Source organism: Rattus norvegicus, chromosome 1, assembly GCF_021556685.1.
Source record: "Rattus norvegicus strain SHRSP/BbbUtx chromosome 1, alternate assembly SHRSP_T2T, whole genome shotgun sequence".
NCBI classification, from domain to species: Eukaryota; Metazoa; Chordata; class Mammalia; order Rodentia; family Muridae; genus Rattus; species Rattus norvegicus.
This window is the reverse complement of record NC_141534.1, coordinates 231,169,135-231,193,132: the sequence shown is the minus strand read 5'-3', so window position 1 is coordinate 231,193,132 and position 23,998 is coordinate 231,169,135. Positions and strand designations below refer to the sequence as shown.

The 23,998-nt window shown below is 38.2% G+C and overlaps 1 protein-coding gene across 3 annotated transcripts in view; it reads left to right on the top strand.

Moving 5' to 3' along the window:
- Tmc1 (transmembrane channel-like 1) overlaps nt 1–23,998 on the top strand; it is a 183,652-nt gene that overhangs the window by 66,257 nt on the left and 93,397 nt on the right. For all 3 annotated transcript variants that reach the window (XM_087574986.1, NM_001441500.1, NM_001441501.1), the window contains 2 exon segments: nt 15,637–15,727; nt 17,498–17,579. In XM_087574986.1, coding sequence (XP_087431112.1) covers nt 15,637–15,727; nt 17,498–17,579 — 173 coding nt within the window.

The window sequence follows — 23,998 nt, the reverse complement described above, 5'->3', positions numbered from 1 at the left end:
AATATTTCTCCCTGTTCATTCTCACCCACCCTAACCCAGTCCACTGGCTTTTTATGCATTTATTTTCACTTTAGTTTTTGGGGTGAGAAAGTTAACATATTTCTAGAAAAGTGAGATTGGACTACACTTGATTTTCTGTGCTGAGCTCTCAGGCCCACCCCCTTTCTTGAGGCTTATGTTGCCTGTGAGCAGTTGTCATGTGATATTGAGCATACATATTTTCTTCCCCAGACATTGTAAAGAAGTGAAAGATCGCACAAATAAGGACATTTAAGCAGATGTACACACCGAGCACACACTTCCTCATGCTGGATTCTTTTTAGCTAACCCCTCTAATGATGCACAGGTCTTTCTTTTCCCATTCCTCAGATAGTCTAGTGAATAGATATCATTTTTCACCCAAAGAACAGGATGTTTAAACCAGCACATCCAAAGCTCTGTGCATGCCAAGAGCTCAATTAGTGCTTCCTCCTGGAAGCAATGCCAATGGCTGTGATTCTGCTGTTGTTGGACCTGCATTCTCAAGGCAGAGAACCATGGCTATAGCTGATCTGGACAGTTCAGTGGTTGGTGACCCGGTGAACAGAGGACTAAGTATTGTGGTGACTAAAGTGCCCCAATGTCTGTTACTTTGCATGTAAAAATGCTTTCGGTCTGTCCACATTTCTATTTAATTTTAATTCCTTTTATTTTTGAGTTGTTTTTAAGAAAGTCACACTAATAGGCTGACCTTGAGTTTGGTTCTTTCTTCCTTAGCCTCCAGTGCTGGGAATTACAGGTACATCCTACCATGTCTGCTTCTATTACAACTAGTTTTGAGCTGCTTCCAAATTAAATTATTTTTTGCCTTTCATTGAAAACAGATCTTTTTCTCACATAATTTATCCTGATTACAGCTTCCTCTCCAAGTTCTTTTCCATATCCCCTCTTGTCTGGATCTATTCCCTTTCTATCTCCGATTGGGAAACAAAAAAGCAGCAGGTTAGCATGGTGTGGTAGGACACACCTTTAGTCCCAACAGAGACAGGTGGACCCCTGAGATCCAGGTCAGCCTGTCTACAGTTCCAGGACAAGGAGGATTACACAGAGAAACCATGTCTGGAAGAACAAAACAAAGAAACCAAGCCAACCAACCAAACAAACAAAAAATGAAAACAGGCTTCTAAGGAATAATAATGAAATATAATTAGATAAGACAAAAAAAATAACACACCAGAATTGGGAAAAAAAAACAGAAACAAAACAAACTGAACAAATAGAAGGAAAGAGTGCAAGAGAGCATTTGTTCTCCCATTTCGTGTTCCCATGGTGATACCAACCTGGAAACCATAATATACACTTAAAGGACCTGGTCCAGACCCCTGTAGGCCCTGTGTATACTGCCTCAGTCTCTGCGAGTTGTTATTATTCCTTTTAATAGAGGCTATTAAAATTTAAATAGAATTTTAAAGTATTTTTTAATTAGTAAAATTAACCATAGCAATTTGTTCAGCATTCACAATAATGTCAACAGTACTAAAAAAGAAAAATTTAACAACAACAAAATCTGTTCGTCTTTCCCCTTGGGACTTACATGTTTTATACATTTTTTTTCTTTGCTAAAATGAGCTTTGAAATGCACGATCAATAGACTTTGGCCCACCAGGAAACTTTGCTTCAAGAGTCACCTTCCTCATCGCCACCAAACCATTTGACCAGAGTGATTTACAGGAGTTTCGATCTTTGCTTCAGTTGGGAAGTGTTCTGAGGTGGCCCTGGGGCTGCTGCTCCAGTGTCCTTGGGGAGGTAGTACAGCTGATTACTGCTTTTGTCCCTGCTTTAAAATGTTCTGCAAGTGGGGCTGGTTAAATCCGCCAAAAGCTCCATCCCAGTGGTCAACAGAGAGATAGGAGTCATGGAAGACTGACTCTAAATATGCAGATGCTCAAGGGTATTTTTCCCAAAGTTGTTGGTAATGAACCTTACTCAGTAATGGTCACATTTACTTATCCAAAGTTAAAAAAAGTTTACTTTATCCATATTTTAAAAAAGGACTATGAGCTTCAAGTAAATAGGGATTTTAATGTATCACCATTTAAGGATAAATTAATAATAATAATAATAATAATAATAATAATAATTTATTAGGGATAATAAAGTTTTCTTCCAGATAAATAAGAGTTTGCTTACCATCATGCAGTTCATATTGTGGATTGAACATAGAGACTGTACATGCTGTAGCCAAGGTATGTTCTATCACTGAATCATACCCACAACCTTCATAATTGCAATTCACAGGTTCATATTTCTTATAACTTTACCTGTCAGTGTATAATGCATGATAAAACTCACTGCATCAGTTTCTTAACATTCAAGAGCTCTTTACCTTCCAAAAAGTTCTGATAAAACTCAAGTAACTAGACTTACATTCTTTAGCAGTGTAGCTGTAAGTAACAGCTAGTTTTCACAACTTTTATTAGACTAAAAATATAATGTTAATTTGAAAGGTGATAAAACAAGATGCATTAGTTATCACTTAAGATTATCTAGAAATGACTTTGAATATATTTGATCTAATACATTAACAGTAGAACCTGTTAAACACAAATGCTAATTATCAGAAAAAAATGAGTTTTTGCTGTTTTTGGAAAACATCATACTAACTTTGGGTAAGGCATATATTGTAGATATAATCTAGTTTATAATAAAAGAACAACTAAGGCCTTTTTGAGGTTATCTTTATGGTAACGATGAGGCAGTAGAAAGTGGTATACTATGTTAGTTTGTTTAAAGAAATTTGTTAGTGGATGAAATGATGGCTATGTTTTATTAAGGTATATGTACTGAAAATGCATGTTTGGAGAAAATTATTTGAATATCAGAACAAGCTGAGATGAGAGTAAGAAATGGGAATAATTGCATGTTGCCAATATATCATGTTTAAGACTTCCTTCTTTAGTTATAAAAATTAGAAAATTTTGAATGAGAATAACCACTGCTTTCAAATAGTTGTATTGATTGTGAGAGTCATATATATGCATAAGTTTACAAATATACTTCTACATATCACACATAACTATTCATATAGGCCCTGTGATATTTATATGAACATTTGTGACTTATATAGATTGATTTCTATAGTTTTGCAAACAATATTATTGTATTTCATGACCAACACATGGTCATAGGGGTCATTATATGTTAGTGGGGAAGCCATGGGAGGACACTGTGAAATAGTATTCCAAGTCAATTCTTCAGAAAGACCAGCCCACATAGAAGCATGATGTACTGTGTAAATGACCTCATCTAAACTTTGGTTGTAGTACAGAGGATAGCCTGCCAGTCTGAGTTTGTCCCATGGTGAGCAATCAGATTTGCTAGTAAGTCCTGATTATTGCAGAATGGACTGGACTGCCATGATTTTGAAAATACGATTTTAAATTGCTTGCCTACTCATGATGAAAATACAGAACACGTAGTTCTAACCGATAATGGAGATTTCTGGTGGAACTACTTAGACCCAAACAGTCCGGGATATCACTGCAGGATTTGCAAAAAGAAAATCCTAAGTCTTACAACTGTTTAGAAAGATAATCGTAGGAACACCTAGGTATTGTGGGGAAGTATTTTGTCAATCTTTCAAAGCAAAATACTTCTTATTCACAGGCAGCATCCTGAGAATTCTTTGTTTTGCAGTATTCAGAGTTCACTTTAAAATGCTTAATTAGAAAATTCATGCCAGAAGCAGAATAGGCACTTTGTTTTCCAAGCCACATAAATGATCCTAAAAGAGTTTAGCGTGAATGTATTAATCTAAGATTATAGATGTGTGTCGTACATGGTGGAAATACAACCTTTGTTAGAGAAATTCTGCAAACCAATGCCTGGCATGCCTTTGCTTCCTACTCAAGTTCTATGAGCCTCATGGTTTCCAGTTTACTCATCCAGAGCATCAACTGCACTGCACAGCTTTTAAGCCTCCACTGTTCTCGTCCTTTGATTACAAACGTTTTCTAGGCCTATACTCATTCTTCTTAGTATAGTTTAAGATACAGAAATGATTCTCCAGGTTTTAAAAAAGTTTTTCAAACACTCAACAAGCCATAGAAATGATGGCTGATGGCTAAATCAGAGAATGAAACAATGATAGAACTAAAATAAGGACTAAAGAGATGACCCGGACCTTATGAATACTTGATGCTCTGCTAGATGATCCGAGTTCAGTGCCCAGAACCCATGTTGCCTGCCTCATAACTTCCTGATTCCAGATTCAGAGGATCTGATGTCTTCTGTTGGTATGTCTGTCTGCACTGAATGCTTCACACAACAAGAACAAGAACAACAAGAACAACAACAACAACAACAGCACACACACACACACACACACACACAGAGGAATTAGATGTCTTGGTCAGAATTTTGCATGGATCTTCTTTTAGTTATGCAGGTATTATGATGGCTAAAGCTATGTTTTAAGTTTAAATTACTGTGCTTAAGAGATCTATAAAACAAACAAACAAACAAACAAACATACCTCAAATATGTAAACCCCAATCGTTCAAGGACAGTAGCTTCCTGTAATGCTGGGTCTATTGTTCGTGTAAGGTAACCAGCCACCCATTCCTTTCTATAAGCAACTTTGGTTGCCCCAGGTGCACAGGATGTGCTAGATCGCATTTAGATGGGAGGTACATAAGCAGGAAGTTCATGAAGATGTATGCTTGCTCCCGATTGGATGAAGGTAGAAAGTACATGGCCTTGTGGGTTTTGCCAGTATAAGCCTCTGATTAATTAATTAAGCCAGTCCCCTCAAAAATCAGCATTGCTTTAGAGATTCAGTGTCTTAGTTTGCTTTCTGTTGCTGAGATAAACACCATTACCAAAGCAGCTCAGGGAGAAAGAAAGTATTATTTCATCATCCAACTCTCACGTCACAGTCTATCACTTGGGGAAGTTAGGGCAGGAACTCAATCTGAAGGCAGGAACTGAAACAGAAAGTGGCGAACTATTTCTTTCTTTGCTCCCTTTGGCTTGTTTAGTCTGCTTTCTTATACAATCCGGGACCACCAGCCCAGGGTTGGCACTGCCCACGGTAGGCTAGAGCCTTCCACATTAGTCATCAACCAAGAAAATGTTCTCTTGGATTTGCCTACAGGCCAGTTTGATGGAGGTATTGTCTCATTTGAGGTTCTGTCTTTCCAGATGACCCTAACTTGTGTTAAATTGACAAAAATAAACCAGTTCACTCTGATAACAATGATGCCTATTTCAAGTCTGAAATATTTCTGTTGCAATAAATTTAATGTGATAATCTGATCAGCTTAAGGTTTGTAGCACATTTCCTTGAGTTTTATTGATGATAGAGAAGAAAATTCCCTTTATGTGCAGATGCCACTAAAGTGACTTCTCTGAGGGAGACATAAGCACTGTCTTTCCTCTTCCTAAAGTCTCAATGTCTAGCAGAGACACAATTCCACCAAAGTCCACTGTGGAGAACCGACGAGTTTCCTGGATTTCCTGGGTTTCCTTATAGAGCATAGGTGAAAGTTTACTTAAGTGGTGTAGATGCTTCTCCCCCATAAAAACCACACAGGACAGCTTTACCCACCATGGACTAAGGCTTCCTTGTAGTTGCCTAGACAGAGCATCCTGCCCTTCTCATTTCGAATGCATCCTCTATTGGTTTCCCCCAAATCCCAAGGCCATATTCTGTTAGGGCAGAATTGCATTTACTCGGGTTGTGAGTGGCGGCTGGATATCCTGGAAAGGTTTTTACAAAACTACCTGAACCTCTTTCTAAGAGGGAAGGACAACAGGCCTCAATAGTCAACAGGCCTGGCTGTGCTAAGCCTTTGCAAGGAGATCCAATAGACTCCCGAAGATGAAAGCTTGACTGGGAAGATTGTCCTGCACAATGGTAGAACACACAAATGTTGCTAATAAAAACTTTTAAGAAGCATGGTTCTGTTGGGGAATTGGAGTTCCCTTTTAGGTTCTTAGTCTCTTAAAAATTAACTAAGAGGGATGCTTGGGGACAGTTTAATTAGAGTTCCAGAGGAAAACAGTAGGTCAGACAAGCTGTGAAGTTCACTGGCCCTTGAGTTAGAGTCAGAGAGAGGTGTGTTCAACAATAAAGATCAACAAACCTGTGTAAATTAAAAGAAGGGGGAAGGTGTGGAGATCTCCAGAGAAAGAGTGAGAACGCATATTAAGACTTTGACCAAAATCAAAAGAGATAAATATAAAGAAAGAGAAAAACATGAGTAGTTCCAGACCAGGCCCTGAGTTTAGAAAGTGTTGACTTTCAAACTCTTGAATCCTGGGACAAAGACTGCACCAGTGACCCACGGTTGTCAGTAGAAAGAGAGACAGTTTACTAAAGAAGAGAACAGGAGTAGGCTAGTAAGCTGAGGGGAAAAGCCCTCAAGCGCAGGTCTCTCATACCTCCTGTTTGCACAACATCGGTGTTTGGGGGTAGGCTTTCTGCTTTACCAAAAGTCCAACCTGCTGTGGTCATGCTCCATTCTTTATGATGCTCAGGTACAGTTTCTTATGTTTCTCTGCTATTCTTTTATAAGAAAAATTAAAAAATGTCTTTTGTTGAGAGAGAGAGAGAGAGAGAGAGAGAGAGAGAGAGAGAGAGAGAGAGAGAAGAAACAAAATAAAACAACAAAACCAGGCATGTTGTCGCGTCTTGAATGAAAATGGCTCCCATATGCTCATAGAGAGTGGCACTACCAGGAGGTGTTGCCATGGGAGGGAGGAAATGTGTTACTGGATGGACGTTGAGGTTTCAGATGCTCAAGCCGGGCCCAGTATTACTCTCTCTTCCTGCTGTCTGCCAATCCACATGTAAATCTCTCAGATTCGTCTCTAGCACCGTGTCTGTCTGCATGCTGTGCTTCTTGCCATGATAAAAATGGACTAAACCTCAGAACATATAAGCTAGCCTCAATTAAATGCTGTCCTTTATAAGAGTTGCCTGGCACAGCCATGGAAACCCTGACTAAAACACATGTGGGTACAGGGGCCCACTGAAGCCAGAAGAGGTCAGAACTGAAGTTATAGGCTAATCTGGGAACTGAAACCAGACCTTAAGCCCTGTGAACAGCAGAATGCTTCTTAACTATAGTATGGATGTTCTACCCTCCAGTTGCTACTCTTTCGTCTCTCACAAGGATAGTCTGAAATATATATTTATTTAAAAGTATACTCCAATAAACAGGCTATACAAGCTTAGAAGTTATGTAAGTGCAGATGAATTATTTTTCCATTTTGCTTCATGATATCAGTTGCTGTTAAATCGTCTCTCTTAAGAGGTGTAAAATAGTGAACCAGGGAGATGAAAATAAATTATTCACAAATGTAATGAAAGAGACTCCACATAGGCAGAGTGCTGCTTACCTAAAGGCACATCAAAACAATTACACATACAGCAGTTTTTCAGCTCAACTCCCTAAAAGTTAAAGACCTCTTAAAGGTAGCCTCAGCCAAGGATATTTGATTCAATGCCAGATTTTGCCTCTAACTTATACGGTGGAATTGTTTGGGACACTGCATAAATGTCCATAGATTCATCACATTACTAGAGACTGTGACTTAAGTGATTTGAAGTTAGCAACTCTTAAAGGTCCAACAGTAATGCAAAGGTTCAGGCATCCAGAAACCATGGTGCATCTGCCATACAGTGCTCTCACCAATGCAAACCTAGCCAATTAGAAGTGTTGGAATTCACTTGAATGTTCTTGTGTACCCTAGCTCAATGTCCTAAAATTGGAATGAAAGACAGCCATGTTGGTACTAAGTGCCATGAATCACAGTTATCTGTTTTATAGTGCTATGCTAGTTGTCATGAACTAAACTAAGCATCTTCTATTGCCTTTAAAAGACATGAAAAGCGCCCTCCCTCATTGTCCTTTGCAGAGGAAGCAAGTGAGCATCTCGGCTAGCCTTGCTAAGGTTATTAGAATCCTCTTTAAAATGACACATGCGTTGACTCATTACTTAAAGTATTAGGATAACTTGAATAATTATGCTCGCCTAATTATGGAGATATGTTATCTAAGAAGTCTACGGTCTTTATGATGCATGAAAAAAACTTATTTCTGTAATTCTGTTTCCATTTCTCAGCGATATTTCAGAAAAGTCTGAGTTTTGTAGATAATTTGGTTAATTAGTTTTGAAATTTCAGTACTTAGTATCTAAAGGCCTTCCATTTTCTGATTCTTTCACTGTGAAGTATTCATGAACAAAAATTTCAATCATACTTACTAGCCTAAGCACCAATTTTGACATGTCTCTCATTTGTCTGAGCAAGAAATTGGTTACTTCACTCAACCATCAGACTGAAAGCAAGAGGAAAGAGAAGTCACGTTAACCTTATCAAATGGAGGCACGTTTCAGGGGTGAGAATGTGTCAAAGACAGAATAGCATGTCCCGACTTTTCGGTACACTCAGGGTTGTATCATATGCTGTAGGTAAATTATCCATTTTCTAAGTTAGGCCAGAGTGTGTTCTTTCAGCTAACTGTGAAAGCATTCTCAAAAGCTCGTGAAACCTTATTATTCTAATTACTATCACAAGGGGTTGATAAATGAATGATGAGGGCAGGTATTATTGCCATTAAATAGACCATACTCAATTATTCATTCCCAGATCTGGGGTTACAGCCCAGAGTGTACTGTACCAGGGCTCTGAGACCTAGAGACCAGGTTACAGTCTTGGTACATGGCATTTGTTGAAAGCAAATTAAGGGGTAGCCCATATCTTTCAGTCAAACATTTGGGTGGTTTGCAACCTGTAGATATTCAAGGCTTACAAGTGACAGTTAATTTTATTTTAACCACATAGAAAAGAAAATTTTATTTTAACCACTTACTGTATCCCTTATCTATACAGCCATGTCCGCTCTTCTGGACCTGTAAGTAACAATCATGCTTCTTTTTATCTACGAGCATCAGACTTGAGGGAAGGCATAGAAGCTCTTCCTCTTTAACAGTAGTTCTCAGCTCATTCTATGGCCCTTGGGTCTGTTTTAAAAGCATCCTCAAGATTTTTGATAAATTAAATCTATTTTATTTCCGTAACTACTCTGGCCATTGTGGTATTAGGAGCTAGGGATTAGCGAAGTTTGCTGTTCTCTGATGCTTTCGTTCGTTCGTTCGTTCGTGTGTGTGTCGTTCGTGTGTGTGTGTGTGTGTGTGTGTGTGTGTGTGTGTGTGTGTGTGTGTGTGTGTTATAAATCAGAAAAGAGCAGGGCATTAGGAAACTTGCGTTAGATTATATGATGCCTAGTGGTCTGGACTTCCCTCTGAAAACCAGACAGGATAGAATAGTGTCTGCATTAATTACTCTTCTGTTGCTGTGATAAACTACCCTGACAAAAGCCACTGAAAGAAGAAAGGATTTATTTTGGTCTATGGTTCTAGGTTCTAGAGGGACAGAGCACATCATGCTGGGAAAACCATGACAACAGGCAGGAAAAGGATGTCAGAGGGAACAGGAAACTGGCTGATTATATCTTCATTCTAAACACAGAAGGAAGGAAGTAGCATCAGGCTATAAAACCTTAACGCCTGCTCCCAGTGTCATACTTCTGCCAATAAGGCTACATCTTCAAAAGGTTCTACAACCTCATCAAAACCCACCAGCTCGGGGGCAGGCATTCGATGCATGAGCTTTGACCTTTCACGTTCAGCTAACCACAGAGGGTAACTGAAAGACAAAGCTAATACTACACTTGAGGTCAAGAAAACTCTCAGTAACTAAGAAAACAAACAATAAGAGCTTTTAAATATTCAAACAAAAGTGTATCTTTAATAACTAATAACATCTTTATTAGTGTTCGATAGATATGGTCTCATATTATTAAATGAATTTGGAATTAATTTTTTGATCATCATAATTTGGCTGTAATATTCACTTCCTTCTCTCTAAAGTTTTACTGATTTAATGTTCATCAATTCATAAAATTAGCATAATTATCTGTTCACACAATTAAAAAACCTTGGCCCCAATCAAAACAACCCTGAGACTTCACCTCACACCAGTGAGAATGGCTAAGATCAAAAACTCAAGTGACAGCAGATGCTGGCGAGGATGTGGAGAAAGAGGAACACTCCTCCATTGTTGGTGGGATTGCAGACTGGTACAACCATTCTGGAAATCAGTCTGGAGGTTCCTCAGAAAATTGGACATTGAACTACCTGAGGACCCAGCTATACCTCTTTTGGGCATATACCAAAAGATGCCCCAACATATAACAAAGACACGTGCTCCACTATGTTCATAGCAGCCTTATTTATAATAGCCAGAAGCTGGAAATAACCCAGATGCCCTTCAACAGAGGAATGGATACAGAAAATGTGGTACATCTATACAATGGAATACTACTCTGCTATCAAAAACAATGACTTTATGAAATTCATAGGCAAATGGAGGGAACTGGAAAATATCATCCTGAGTGAGGTAACCCAATCACAGAAAAACACACATGGTATGCACTCATTGATAAGTGGCTATTAGCCCAAATGCTTGAATTACCCTAGATGCACAGAACACATGAAACTCAAGAAGGATGACCAAAATGCGAATGCTTCACTTCTTCTTTAAAAGGGGAACAAGAATACCCTTAGGAGGGGATAGGAAGGCAAAGTTTAGAACAGAGGCAGAAGGAACACCCATTCAGAGCCTGCCCCACATGTGGCCCATACATATACAGCCACCAAACTAAATAAATGGATGAAGCAAAGAAGTGCAGGCCGACAGGAACCGGATGTAGATCTCTCCTGAGCGACACAGCCAGAATATGGCAAATACATAGGCGAATGCCAGCAGCAAACCACTGAACTGAGAACGGGAACCCGTTTAAGGAATCAGAGAAAGGACTGGAAGAGCTTGAAGGGGCTTGAGACCCCATATGAACACCAATGCTAACCAACCAGAGCTTCCAGGGACTAAGCCACTACCCAAAGACTATACGTGGAGTGACCCTGGGCTCCAACCTCATAGGTAGCAATGAATAGCCTAGTAAGAGCACCAGTGGAAGGGGAAGCCCTTGGTCCTGCCAAGACTGAACCTCCAGTGAACGTGATTGTTGGCGGGAGGGCGGTAATGGGGGGGAGGTTGGGGAGGAGAACACTCATAGAGAAGGGGAGGGGGATGGGTTAGGGGGATGTTGGCCCGGAAACAGGGAAGGGGAATAACAATTGAAATGTAAATAAAAAATACTCAAGTTAATAAAGATGGGGAAAAAATTAAAAACAAAACAAAACAAAACAAAACAAAAACCTTGGCCCCAATAGACAGTAGAATAGTTATTTTCTTATACTCCTGGCAGTTTAGAAAAAAAAATAAATATAGAGAGTGTTCTAAATTCAGCAGGGTAAATTTGATTCAGAATAAAAGTCAAGTATCCATGATCCTGGATATGTGTTCTTTATATAATCATCTATGATAGTTGAACTTTTGGTTTTAAATGATTGAGAAGTATCTGGCAAGGAAAATGAATGAACACATATAGTAGCAGAGAGAAGCGTCAGATAAATAAGCAACGCCCAATAGAAAAGACTGGAGTAGTCCGAAAGAGCAGACAAAGGTAGCATCATTAAAACAGAGCACTACAAACAGGGAGCGGAAATCCACTGGGGAAGATGAAGAAATTAGGAGGAGTTAGTTCCAAATTGAATTCTCTCTGAATGGATGAACTCTAGGCTTCCTTCTCCTACAGAAAAGATTTTTACAGTAGAGATATGCAAAACCTGTTTTTAAAAGTTTACCTTCCAGTTCTAAAATATGATGCAATTTTTTTCAATACCCTCCACTCTTGGTGGGTTTTTTCTTTGTTTATTTGTTTTTCTCTTTTCCCCATCACGCAGCTAGAGGATAAGTATTCCCAGGAAAGAGGGTTTTAGAAGAGACCCTTGCTTCCAAAATTCCCTTTCAACAGGCTTGAAGAGCACATGAGAGTTTACCATGGGTACTACAGTATGCTTACGAATTCATCATTTTGTTACAGTTAAATAGCAAATTCTGATTTCATTACCAAGGATATTTTGTTCTCTATATGTATTTATTATAACAAACAATGACAAAACTTATATGTGTGTGAGAGTGTGTGTGTGTGTGTGTGTGTGTGTGTGTACGTGTGCTTGTGTGTGTGTTAAGATTTAGAAATTTTGATGTCATGTAATTGAATTATGGTCAGTTCTGTTATGATACAATTTCCTCAAAAAGCTCATGTCAGCATATGAACTTGAACAATAGACACTATGAGTTTTATAGTGAACCCATAGATAGTACACAATTATTCAGCAACATTTCTAGTGACACATTAAAAACAAAAAGAAAAAATAGAGAAACATAGCATTAGCATTCAACACAGATTAGGAAATATATGAACTCTACAGGATGTGCAGAATGACGCTTTGAGAAGGACTTGGAACTTGCTTGTGGAAGTTTTATTTTTTTAAATATTCACACTTTATTTCTTGTCATTATTCCATAAATAAGACACTGTAATAACTATTTACATAGCATTATAAAATGCTTAGGATTTTACATGATCTGGAGATGCTTTCAAGATCACAGAAGACATGTCATGGGGAAGTAATTTTGCAAATATAAAGAATTATGCACAAATATGTCATCTGAGACAAGGGAACAGAATATGGGGAGTTTTTTAAAATGATTGATGTTTGTGGTTTATGAAGCGTGAGGGGAGGTCACCTTGATAGTGAGTGGGTGTGGCTTTTCTGGTACTTAAAAGCTAGGCAGGCAGTGAGACACGCTATGTGCATTCTGGATATTTCCAATGCTTTTTGGCATTGATGAATACGCTTTTCTATACTCACTCAATATTTCTGATGAATAAAATTACAAACAAGCAAAACCAAGATTCATGTTTTGCTCAATTCGTTCATGGTATAAATCAATCACATTAGAACAAATTTTAGTGTTGGGAAATAAACATTGTAATAGATTTGGCTTCAATCTGTTTCCCAGCATTTGTTTCTCATCTTGTACCTGTAACTCCTTTGGAAAGGAGGGAAGGAACTGTTGAGATATCATTGGTTGGGAAATACTGGCCTATTAAAGGCCCTGCAGTAACACGGACTTTGTGCCAGACCCTGACCAGGTATGCGGGAGTCCTGAGGATAGGTGTTTACATCTGAGAAATATGGATCATGAGCATGGGGACAGAGCACATCATAAGCATGGGCAAGGCCACAGAGTCAGACCACAGAGGCTGCTTAGAACTAGCAGAACCTCATACGTACTTAGAGCCTCTGGGTCAGCATTTTACAAAGTGTGTTTAAGAGCTGCCCCTCTTCTAGACTTAACATCTATTCAACAACTAGAGATTAAATGTGATGCTTACTTTGTTGCAAGGGTATGAAAAGTGAGTCATGAGATCTCAGTTTACAGCATTGTACACTCTTTAGTTAAGTTTTGAAAATGTTGTAGCTGCTTCGGATATTTTTCAATCAGTCTTTTCAATCCAGAGGTCACACCAAATATCAGACTGTTTTGACATAGTTAATGTAGTTAATTCTCGGCCAGTTCTAGGACATTTGCCAATTAAATCTCAGAGAATAATTAGGAAGGGCACAATCTAAGATCTGGGAATGAATATCCTTAATGTGTGTGAGTGTGGAACATACAATCACTAGATCCAATTTTGCAGTCAACGTTGCATCCTTTTATTGAATATCTTCCATGATCAAGATCAACAACGCAGGTCAAACAAGTGGCCTGCTGTTCACTAATGACGTCGGGTGTTGTTTGCTGACTATAGAGAGTTCACAATGGTGATGGTGTTTGTATGCCAGACCATATGTGGGCACTTGCTCTCAGGTGTGTAAGGAAGGACCATTCCTATCTCAGATGAGGTAGCTAGTGTTTGGTAGTTTTTTGATCACTCTGTATTATGAGATTCTGTGCTTAGCATGGTTATTAAGAGATATCTTCTATAAAACCCTTTCTCTAACATCCATCTAAAAAAGACTTACTCTACGTGGTAGTGAGTTCTCATTGTCATGCCTGAAGGGTTTCACCTGGAAACCACACCATTAGGGGCCACCCAATTGACGATCACATTGCAACTACAGAATCACAGTCTACTTAAATTGTCCTTCTCACTAGGTCACATGTTCTTTAGGCCCCTAGAGAAGAGAAGCCAGAGCCACCTCGAATTTTAAAGTTTGGTTTCTGGAACAGACAACAAGAAAATGAATGTTAGCCAGGTAGGGCTGATAGAATTTAGATCGGGTGGCAAAAGCAACAAGAATGTTGGCTGGATATCCATAGTAAGGGTGCTCTCAGTGTCCCAGTTGCACATAGACTACTAGTCCTGTGCCCTTGTTAACTTCTCTCCTCACATGGTAGACAGAGGACAACAGATTCTAACTGTGAGACAACAATCTCTTCAACCATCTAAGGATTATCCCTTCACAACCTAATTGTCATTTGTGTATATGACATTTTAGTTGATGTCCTCAGATACTGTGGTACCTGTAAAATGGCATTACCTGTGGCATTGTCAGCATGGAGTTTTGTGCACATGTATTTCATGACATTTGGGCAAATATAAAATTGACCATTGATGTATTTCTCAGTCCATATCCCTTCAGAATGTGTCCTGGTTAGGACACAGTCTTGTTCAGTGACTCAGGACTATAGATCCTGAAGTGACCACTCCGTAGCTGTCACTGGGGATTATACTAAGAGGGTGAGAGGAGCTAGCATTCTATACCTAACAACAATAAAAAAAACATGTATTTAACATGTTCACATTCTGCCTTTTGATAAATTAGTGTACTTTTTAATGGACACTGGATGATTCCTGAAAATGCATTGCAATTTGGGAGTCAAGATTAAAATTTAAAGTTTAAAAAATTAAAATCACATTTACATTTAAAGTTTAAATTTAAATCCCTTTCTGAATTTGAGACCTAAACTCTTCCAGTCTCTCCTCTTCTTTGATTCCATCTCCTTTGGAGTGTGACTTTTGTGCTTTAAGCCATAACTGCTCTCATGAAATTAAATACCAGGTCAATTCGTCCTGACTCTTGCTTTCTTATTTTCCATTATTTATTTTAAAGGAATACTTTTTTTTAAAGGGAAAAAATAAAAAGAATTCTGGTTGCCAGAACCTGACATAAACTTTAGGTTTAATTTTATATGTGTTTGAAATGAGAAGGAGGAAGATTCTATGTTTTGACGCTTGGCACAAAATCCCCTGCCTTCTGAGGACTCCAGGTGATTAATAAGTGAGACTAAAAAAATCTTACTTTTCCTGGTCAGAATTAATAAAATATTAAATATGCATTAAATGTTTCTGGGTTATAGATTTTTACAAAGATACCTGAAATCATGTTTGCATGTTTGGCACGAAGGTGGAAGGGTCACTGTGTAGGTATTCAGAGGGGTGTATGGGAGATAGGGGTGCAAACCAGAGCGTGAGAGGAATAGAGAAAATATGTTCAATATACTATGTAATACTTTTGCTAAAAAAGAAAAGTCTTTAGGTTATAAAATACAGCATAGATTCAATTGCAGAGAATCTAGAAGAAAGAAGATAGAAGACCCAACAAAATTAAATATCTCTTACTTGTGCGCCAACACATGTCTGCCTACTTCTTATTTTCTCGTCACAGGGAAGCAAAGAAATTTGTGAGTGAAAATGAAGGAGCTCTTGGGAAAGGAAAAGGAAAGAAGTGGTTTGCATTTAAGATGATGATGGCCAAGGTAAGCATTTTCATAACTCAGTCTGGTCAGTGTCAGAGTGACCCTAAGGGAGAGAGAACACTGTGTCTGTTCTGAGGGGGCAGAACCAGTCTTAACTGTTGGTTTGCATACAGCAAAGGATCCTATAGTAAATTCATGGACTATAGCATTAAAATATGTATTAAAATATGGCAAGGTTAAGATTATCCTTTAAGACAGAGTGAAAATTTTAAATAGTTGCAAACACTGATTTGTACCATTTATAATTTTTATGTTATTTATGATGTGCATGATTTTACCACTTCTAAGCGTCAAAGACTATGCAGTTGGTCCATTTTTATTTTTTAAAGGTTCTAGGTCCACTGGTCAGGATTTCTTCTAAATATCTATATGTTGAAGGGCCTTAACCTCCCTATCTCACCCTATACTCTTTTCTTTTTCTATCAGGAACATCAATTATGAACTGGAAAGGCAACAAGGGAAAATAATATATTCATACAAGTATAAATTTTAGAGAAATATAGGGAGGAAGCTTGCTTTTATGTGCACTTATTGTGGCCAAGCATAACACTGAATTTCTCTATAAAGTTACACTTCTCACAGTGAAGTAGGTCCATAGGTATTATTGCCTCTATAAATTCTGTAAAAACTGTATCTAAGTATCTATTGAGAGAGAGAGGTTTGCAAGGAAACTGAAGATCTTCATTTTCACTTAAATGCATACAAACAGTTAACTTTATTTGCCTTTTATCTTTTAAAGGCATTCAGTCATTCTGTGTGTGACTAAGCTTTGTTTCCTGCATCTTTATTGCACAACTGGAGTCATGGGATACAGCTCTTGATGCTGTGTGGGTTACAGTTCATGTTTAAAAGTATTGCATTATGCACTGTATGAAGATGTCACAATTTACATATTCACATATTCTACTCCAGATGGGCATCTGGGCCATCCCTAGTTTTTAAGTAATCTTTTGAACTTCAGCTTTAGACTGTTGTGTCTACTTAACTTTCACACTGTCCTGTCATAATGAACACATATGGAAGGTTTTATGCCCTACCCCAATTTCTCCTTAGTCCTCTTAACCATGGATAACCCAACACTATAGAGGAAAGTGGAAGGAAGACCTTTGAAAAAATGGATTCTTTATTTTTCTGTATGCCATCTCTTTCTATTTAGTTGACTATTGTCTGTTCTCAAAATAAAGTGCCCCATGTAAACAATAATCATGAATTAAATAACCTGCATTCACATAGGCTACTTTAGGAGACCAGAAGTGTTTGAAGGAAGATACTATTCTCTTATTCATAAGTCTATCAGTTTCTCATGCATTGAATATTAAACATAAAGTTTATGGCAATCACCTGACTAATACAAGGCTCATTTTCTTGTCTGGTAGATTGTATAGATCTTTCTGAGTGGTCAGTACAGTCCATTTAAAACAGAATCAATGTATGTGTGTGTTTATATTTTTTCTGTTTGTTCTGGAACTGGTGTGTGACAATATTACTCAGACTGTCCTTGACACTGCTATTTTTGTGGATCAGTTTCCCAAGTAACTAGGATTGTGAGCATGTCTGACAATCACTATTTCTTCCTTAAATTAAGTTATATGAGAATGGTGGTAAATAGAAACAGAAGTGAATCCTGCTGTTGTCCCCTTTTACAGAACAGCAGTATTTGATGGCAACGAGCTCCCTGGAAGCCATTGTCTTGTGATTTGGGGAAATGGGAGAACAGATATTTAGAAACGTAAGAGTTTGTACTTTACTAGTATTTAACCTTGTTTTCAGAAATGGGCAAAATTCCTCCGTGATTTTGAGAACTTCAAAGCTGCTTGTGTCCCATGGGAAAACAAGATCAAGGCAATTGAAAGTAAGTATCCACCAGATATAATTCGACAAGGAAAGCTCTCTGAGAATCAAGTCTCATAAGCTTTCACGGACCTTTCCCCATTTAGGGACTCTTGGGGAAATTGAAAACCAACCCAACTGCCAACACAACTAACGAAGCAAAGCTTGACTTCCTCATGGCGAAGCTTTGTGTTAGTCAGCTGAATGCTGAGATGAAAACCTGAACTGATAGACTTAAAAGGATAGGATGTTTATTTTGGCTCACTGTTTCAGTTCATAGTCCATAGTCACCTGGTCCTGTCCCACCGGGCCAGTGTGGCTCAATGCATAATACTGGGATTGTGTGGTAGAAATAGCCTGATCCCTGTGCAAAAGCAGTGAGGATGCAAACCAAGAGGCGAAGAGGGACTTTGGTCCTGTTCCATTTACCAATGACTTAAAGCCCTTACTCTAGACCTCCTCCTCCTAAAGATGCCCCAACCTCTGTACAACATGGGTGGGGGGCATTCCAGATTCAAACTGTGTCATTGTACCAGTGCTTATCAAGAACAACACTGGAGATGTCACTTTCTTGTTTTAGTCTAAGCAAAAGCACTTCTCTCTCAGGCAGGAAAGGTAGTATTGTGTCCAAGGACACTGCCTATATTGGGAAGGCAGTGAATAATATACTGTAAACACATACTCTTTGGAACTTTAAAGATAACCACAAGGACCATTTTTTAAAACAATAAGACTTAATAGCTTACATCTAAACCTATAAAGAAGAATAAACACAAAGAATTTGCTATCTTGATGTCATAAAGGACTCACTCTGTGTAACACTCAGCATGTACAGACAGGCCAAAGCTTGTTTAATATAGTTTTATTTGGTGGATACCTATTTCACTGACATGATTGGGCATGTTTAGAGGTGGCTGTCTCTCAGGTTTTGGTCCTTCATTAAATGAGTCATTAATGGCAGTGAATTAAAATATATCAGCTCATAATTTTCATGTCTCTCCATGTGTTTCTCATAACATGCCTTTCTTGCCTGATATTCCTTCAGTGTTTCTCCCTATTCAAAATTCTAATTTTAAAGTGAGTCTTTGTATATAATCTCACTTCACTTTATGCTTATTTTTCTTAATAAGCATGAAAGCAGGCAATTTTTGTTTACACCCAGAGCCCACTTGTCACTCAACAAATATGCAATGAATCAAATTACAGATGTATTTTTCCAAAGGTCTACCTCACTTTAGATATTAATAGACAGGGTTTCCTGTGCATGAAAAATGATATTATAGAATTTCAAGGTTTCAGTGGCACAGGTGAAATACATAATCTAGCCCCAAAGAACAGAACATATGGAATATTAAGGTCTTGTTTAGGGGTTGGGGATTTAGCTCAGTGGTAGAGCGCTTGCCTAGCAAGCACAAAGCTCAGGAAAAAAAAGGTCTTGTTTAAGGGCCAGCAAGACATCTGAGTGGGTGGGCACTACTAATCCTGATGAACTGAGTTCATTCTTCCGGACTCACAAGGAGGAGGGAGCCAGATCTGTCCTTTGACTCACATGGCATATGCATCATGACATGAATGCAATAAGATAAAAGTTTAATATGATTTAAAAATTAGAAAACATACCCAAAATGAGACCTGGATCAATTTACATGGAAAAAACTTTGGATTAATCCTTGCTCTGCCAAAAGTTGGCTGTCATATTTTAGCCCTCTGGTCTTTACTACACTTTTAGACCAGATGTGAGCTATATTATGAGAAACTTGTTATTTGTATGGATGTGTAGAAAATATACAGTAACAAAGAAATATTTCTTTTCTTTTTAAAACACAGTAGAACATGAAGGTTTCAGCCTAGTTCAGTAGCAATGCCGTGTTAATTTGTGTTTTATAATTATCTTGATTATAATTGTATACGGGAATCAAATATATTCATACACACACATATACAATCACCAGCAAGCCATTTTGTCATGGACATTACTAGAAACTCACACTTTCTTCAATTAAATTCCTTCCTCCTCCAGTAAATTTGAAGCAGTTAGGCTGGTCAATTAACGAAGTATGGATTATTTCCCTTTCCACACATAACTTGTTGTTTGAGTGGTTGTCCTATTTCTTTACCAGGACCGATCCTTTTCTTTAGCTGTGAAGAACTGTCCCTCTGCCAACCACCATTTTCACTATGACTCACCCAGAGGCACATGAGTTCAACACTACCAACATCACCTCAACTGATTCTTATGTGTCTACAGGGTGTACATTTCCTTCCTAGTACATAGCCCTATCACAGTAGTAGTTGAGTACAGTTGTAGCACAACTGAGAGAGAAGGTGTGCCTAGCTCCGGCCTATTTAGCTGTTTACTTTGACCAAGCTTTTAGAAGCTTCTTGCTTTCTGCCAGGCCAGTGATGACGAGTGCTGCAGAATCCATAGACAGTTATTATATCTGGGGAATGTGATTCTCATTTCTTAGCTATTTACTCTGAAGCTATCATTTCCTCACATCCACCTATTCTGTAGCATTCCAGTGCACTATTATAGTCACAAACACACCACATACTTTCAGATTATGGTCTGAGGTAGGACTCATGAAATGTGAAGGATTGTGTGCTTTGAGCTATTGAATGAAATAACCATCTCATAGGCATCAGTCTGCCTGGAAAAGTATCTTTCTAAGATGACCTTTGAGGCTGAACTGAATGGAGAATAAAAAGCAACGTAATATGGGTTCTGTTCTCTAAAGGTTATGACCGTTTTGTCTCTGCCATCTGTGTTGAATGGTCTATTTTTATCTCTGGTCCTCTATTGTTACATCCAGGGCTTCATATGAATTTTTTAGGTTTGGTTGTTACACAAAGCCATTTCCAGCCCAACAATACCTTATGTATAATTTATAATGAGGTTTTGATGTATAGTGACATGTAAAATTATTTATTTGAGAGAAAATTATTGCAAAATTTAAATGGAATACAGATTTTTACTATGTGCCTATTTAATTATATTCTCAAAGTCTTTTTAGAATGAAGTTGGCACAATATGTTCCATATTTATAAAATACATTTTGTAATGAAAGTAACATGAATGCTTTTCTCTGAAAGAAATGACAGTTTAATTATACAGGAGCTTCAGAAAGATTATTTTATTACTTTGGGGATTAGGACCATTTTATCATATATCTCATGTTGCTTTCAAAAATGATCTTGGAGTTTGTTAATAATTTCAAAAATGCTCAGTGAAAGTCTACTGTGTACTAGTTATCTTTCTTTTATTTTTTTAATTTTATTTTTCTTGGATATTTTATATATTTACATTTCAAATGTGATCTACCTCCTTCCCCCTCCCCCTGCTTCTGTGAGGATACTACTACTCCCACCCACCTACTCCTACCTCAATGCCCTGGCATTCCCCTACATTGGAAAATGAGCATCCACAGGACCAAGGGCTTCTCCTCCTATTGATGCCAGATAATGACATCCTTTACATATGTGGCTGGAGCTAAGGGTCCCTCCATGTGTATTCATTAGTTGCTGGGAGCTCTGGTTGGTTGATATTGTTATTCTTTCTATGTGGTTGCCAGAGCCTTACTGATACACATGAGGATGCTTGCAGCTAACCATTGGACTGAGCACAGGGACCCCAATGGAGGAGTTAGAGAAAGGACTGAAGGAGCTGAAGGGGTTTGCAACTAGGTATCTTTCTAAGCACCATTGCTACTGACAAAGATGGACCAAACTCTGCCCTTACTGGCTTACTTCCGTATGTGTTAATGTTGTGGGTGGTTGGGTAGAGAAGACAATAAAATATAAACTAGACAGTAAAAATAGTATGGATTATGGTAAGTGATATGTGCCCATGGGCGATATGAGGCAGTAGCTTGCCACTCCCTTTATTGGGGGGTGGGGTTCAAGACAAGGTTTCTCTGTGTAGCCCTGGCTATCCAGAAGACCGGGCTGGCCTAAAACTCAGTGATCTTCTTCTCTTTGCCTCCTAATCTCTGCTAGAATTAAAAGATTATATCACCATGTTTGGTTTAAGAAATTGTTTTAAAATAATTATTTGTTACATATACACTTTTACAAATAAAAGGTGAAAACATACTAGGTTCTCATACTAGTAAGATGTATGTTCTTTTTTTTTGGTTTATTTATTTATTTATTTACTTATTTATTTATATGTATGTGGGTACACTGCTGCTGTTTTCAGACATACCAGAAAAGGGCATTGGAGCCATCACAGATGGTTGTGAGCCACCATGTGGTTGCTGGGATTTGAACTCAGGACCTCTGGAAGAGCGGTCGGCACTCTAACCACTGAGCCGTCTCTCCAGCCCAAGATGTATGTTCTTATATTTAAATAGTTAAATCTCAGCTGAATAGTTGGTATGGCAGGACACAGAGCATTGTCAACGTTTTTCAGAGTTGATTGACATTTTGATCTTATAACTGTTAATGCTGAAAATGACACTGTGTATAAATATGCAGTGCATAGTGGCAGAAGTATATTTTAATTGTCATAAATTCTCTCTGAATCCTAAGCCAAAATTCATTCAACAATTTTTTAAAAATGTAGTTCAACTAAGCAATTGAAATAGAAATTCTTAACATCAAGCATTCTAACTCTATTTAATCTAAATATGTACTAATTTACATGCAGGGCAGTAATGTTAGGAAAATAAGAGAAGTTGTTTTCCATAACTAAATGAAACAGAAGTTTCCTGTCTTGCTATTTCTCAAATCCGGGTAAGGCATCTCAGGCAATGCTCATTGGCATTGGTGGACTGAAGGCATTCACAGTGCCGAGTGGAGACATTACTCACAACCACGCTGCTATAAAGGCATAGTGTGTAACACAGATCAGCACGGCCAGAGATATCTTGGATCCATTATGTGTTTGGTTTTGAGTGAAGTTTTGGTCACCATGTATTCATAAGCCCTTCATTGTTGACAAATTATTCATGGCCACATATCAGTTGTGTGATCGTGGGGTCATGACCCCTAGTTTACGGAATCTTCGATTGATCCCAGTAACAAAAATCTGTTCTGATAGCTGTGTTTCTCAGATTAGAAATTACTTCAAAAAGGTAACCTGGAGCACAAAGGCTAATGCTCATATTACCCTGCTGATCTACGCACCACAGGAAACACAAAGCAAGCATTTCACTAGATTTTCTACCTCTAGGCTCATTTGAAAAAAACACTGCTTTGTATCCTAGCCAAGTGCTGGTATTTACATTGTATTCATAAGGCAGGTCATTTACTTGTCTTTTTCCATTCAGAAATATGTGATAGGTCTCTCTCCCTCTTCCTCTCCCTCTTCTTCTCCCTCTCTCTCCCTCTCCCTTCCTGTGTGTGTGTGTGTGTGTGTGTGTGTGTGTGTGTGTTATTACCCATCTGTTCAAGAGAAAATTATGTATGATGACAGTCTACAAATTACATTCCTTAATAATAAATAACCAGAGGGAGAGGTGAAGCCTTAATCTTTAATTTAAAAGAAACACAAGAAAATTCATGACAAGAATATGCATGTACTTAATTTTCACTTTAATACACATGAAAGAGTTTTAACACATTTCTAATGTACTATAAAAGCAGCATTTATCAGCTGTGTTAAAAAGGAAAAGAATGGGCTATTTATGGGTGCAGACTAAGTTGTGAATTTAAATAGCCTTAGAAATTACTTACGTTCTTTCAGATGTGCATGCTCATTTCATTATTTTACACATTATATTTAAAAATAATTTAACTATAGATCGACTTGAGGAGATATCCCATCGTGATTAAAAGGGATCGAGAGTTGGAAACAAAGACTTGTAGGTGAGCACAGTGTGGTTTAGAAGCCTGGCTTATTACTTACCACTAGTGTGCCCGGTTCACAGGGAATTGTTCACTAGATGGGCTAGGACACTGATTCCTTGCTTTTCAATTGCAGTGAATCAATTCTGCTTCACTCAATTTCTCTGTTTCGATGTGTGTGTGTGTGTGTGTGTGTGTGTGTGTGTGTGTGTGTGTGTGTGTGTGTGTGTGTGTTGTGTGACAGGAAGACAGAGTCAGAGAGAAAATGAGAGATATAGAGACTAATAAGACAGCAACAGAGACAGAGACTCAGACTGTTGAAGGATGCAGTCACCATCATCATCATCATCGTGGTGGACAAGACTCTTTTTCCACTTGCACTCTTTCAGCTACACTGCATGAATGCCAGCAACTTCCAGTATTATATATAACATATATAATTGCTTTCTTTTTGTGTGTGTGTGACATCCTGGTCCTTGGATGTCACCAAGCGCCCCACTGTATCAGCTATAGTACCTCTCTCTTGTTATTTCACCTTTACCCACTATAGGGCAAACATGGATGGAATATGGCCTCTGGATCCCCCAGTCCCTCTGACTATGTTTGAGTCTTTTCTAAACTCATCCTCGTTTTGATGGAGTCTGTTTCACTGGA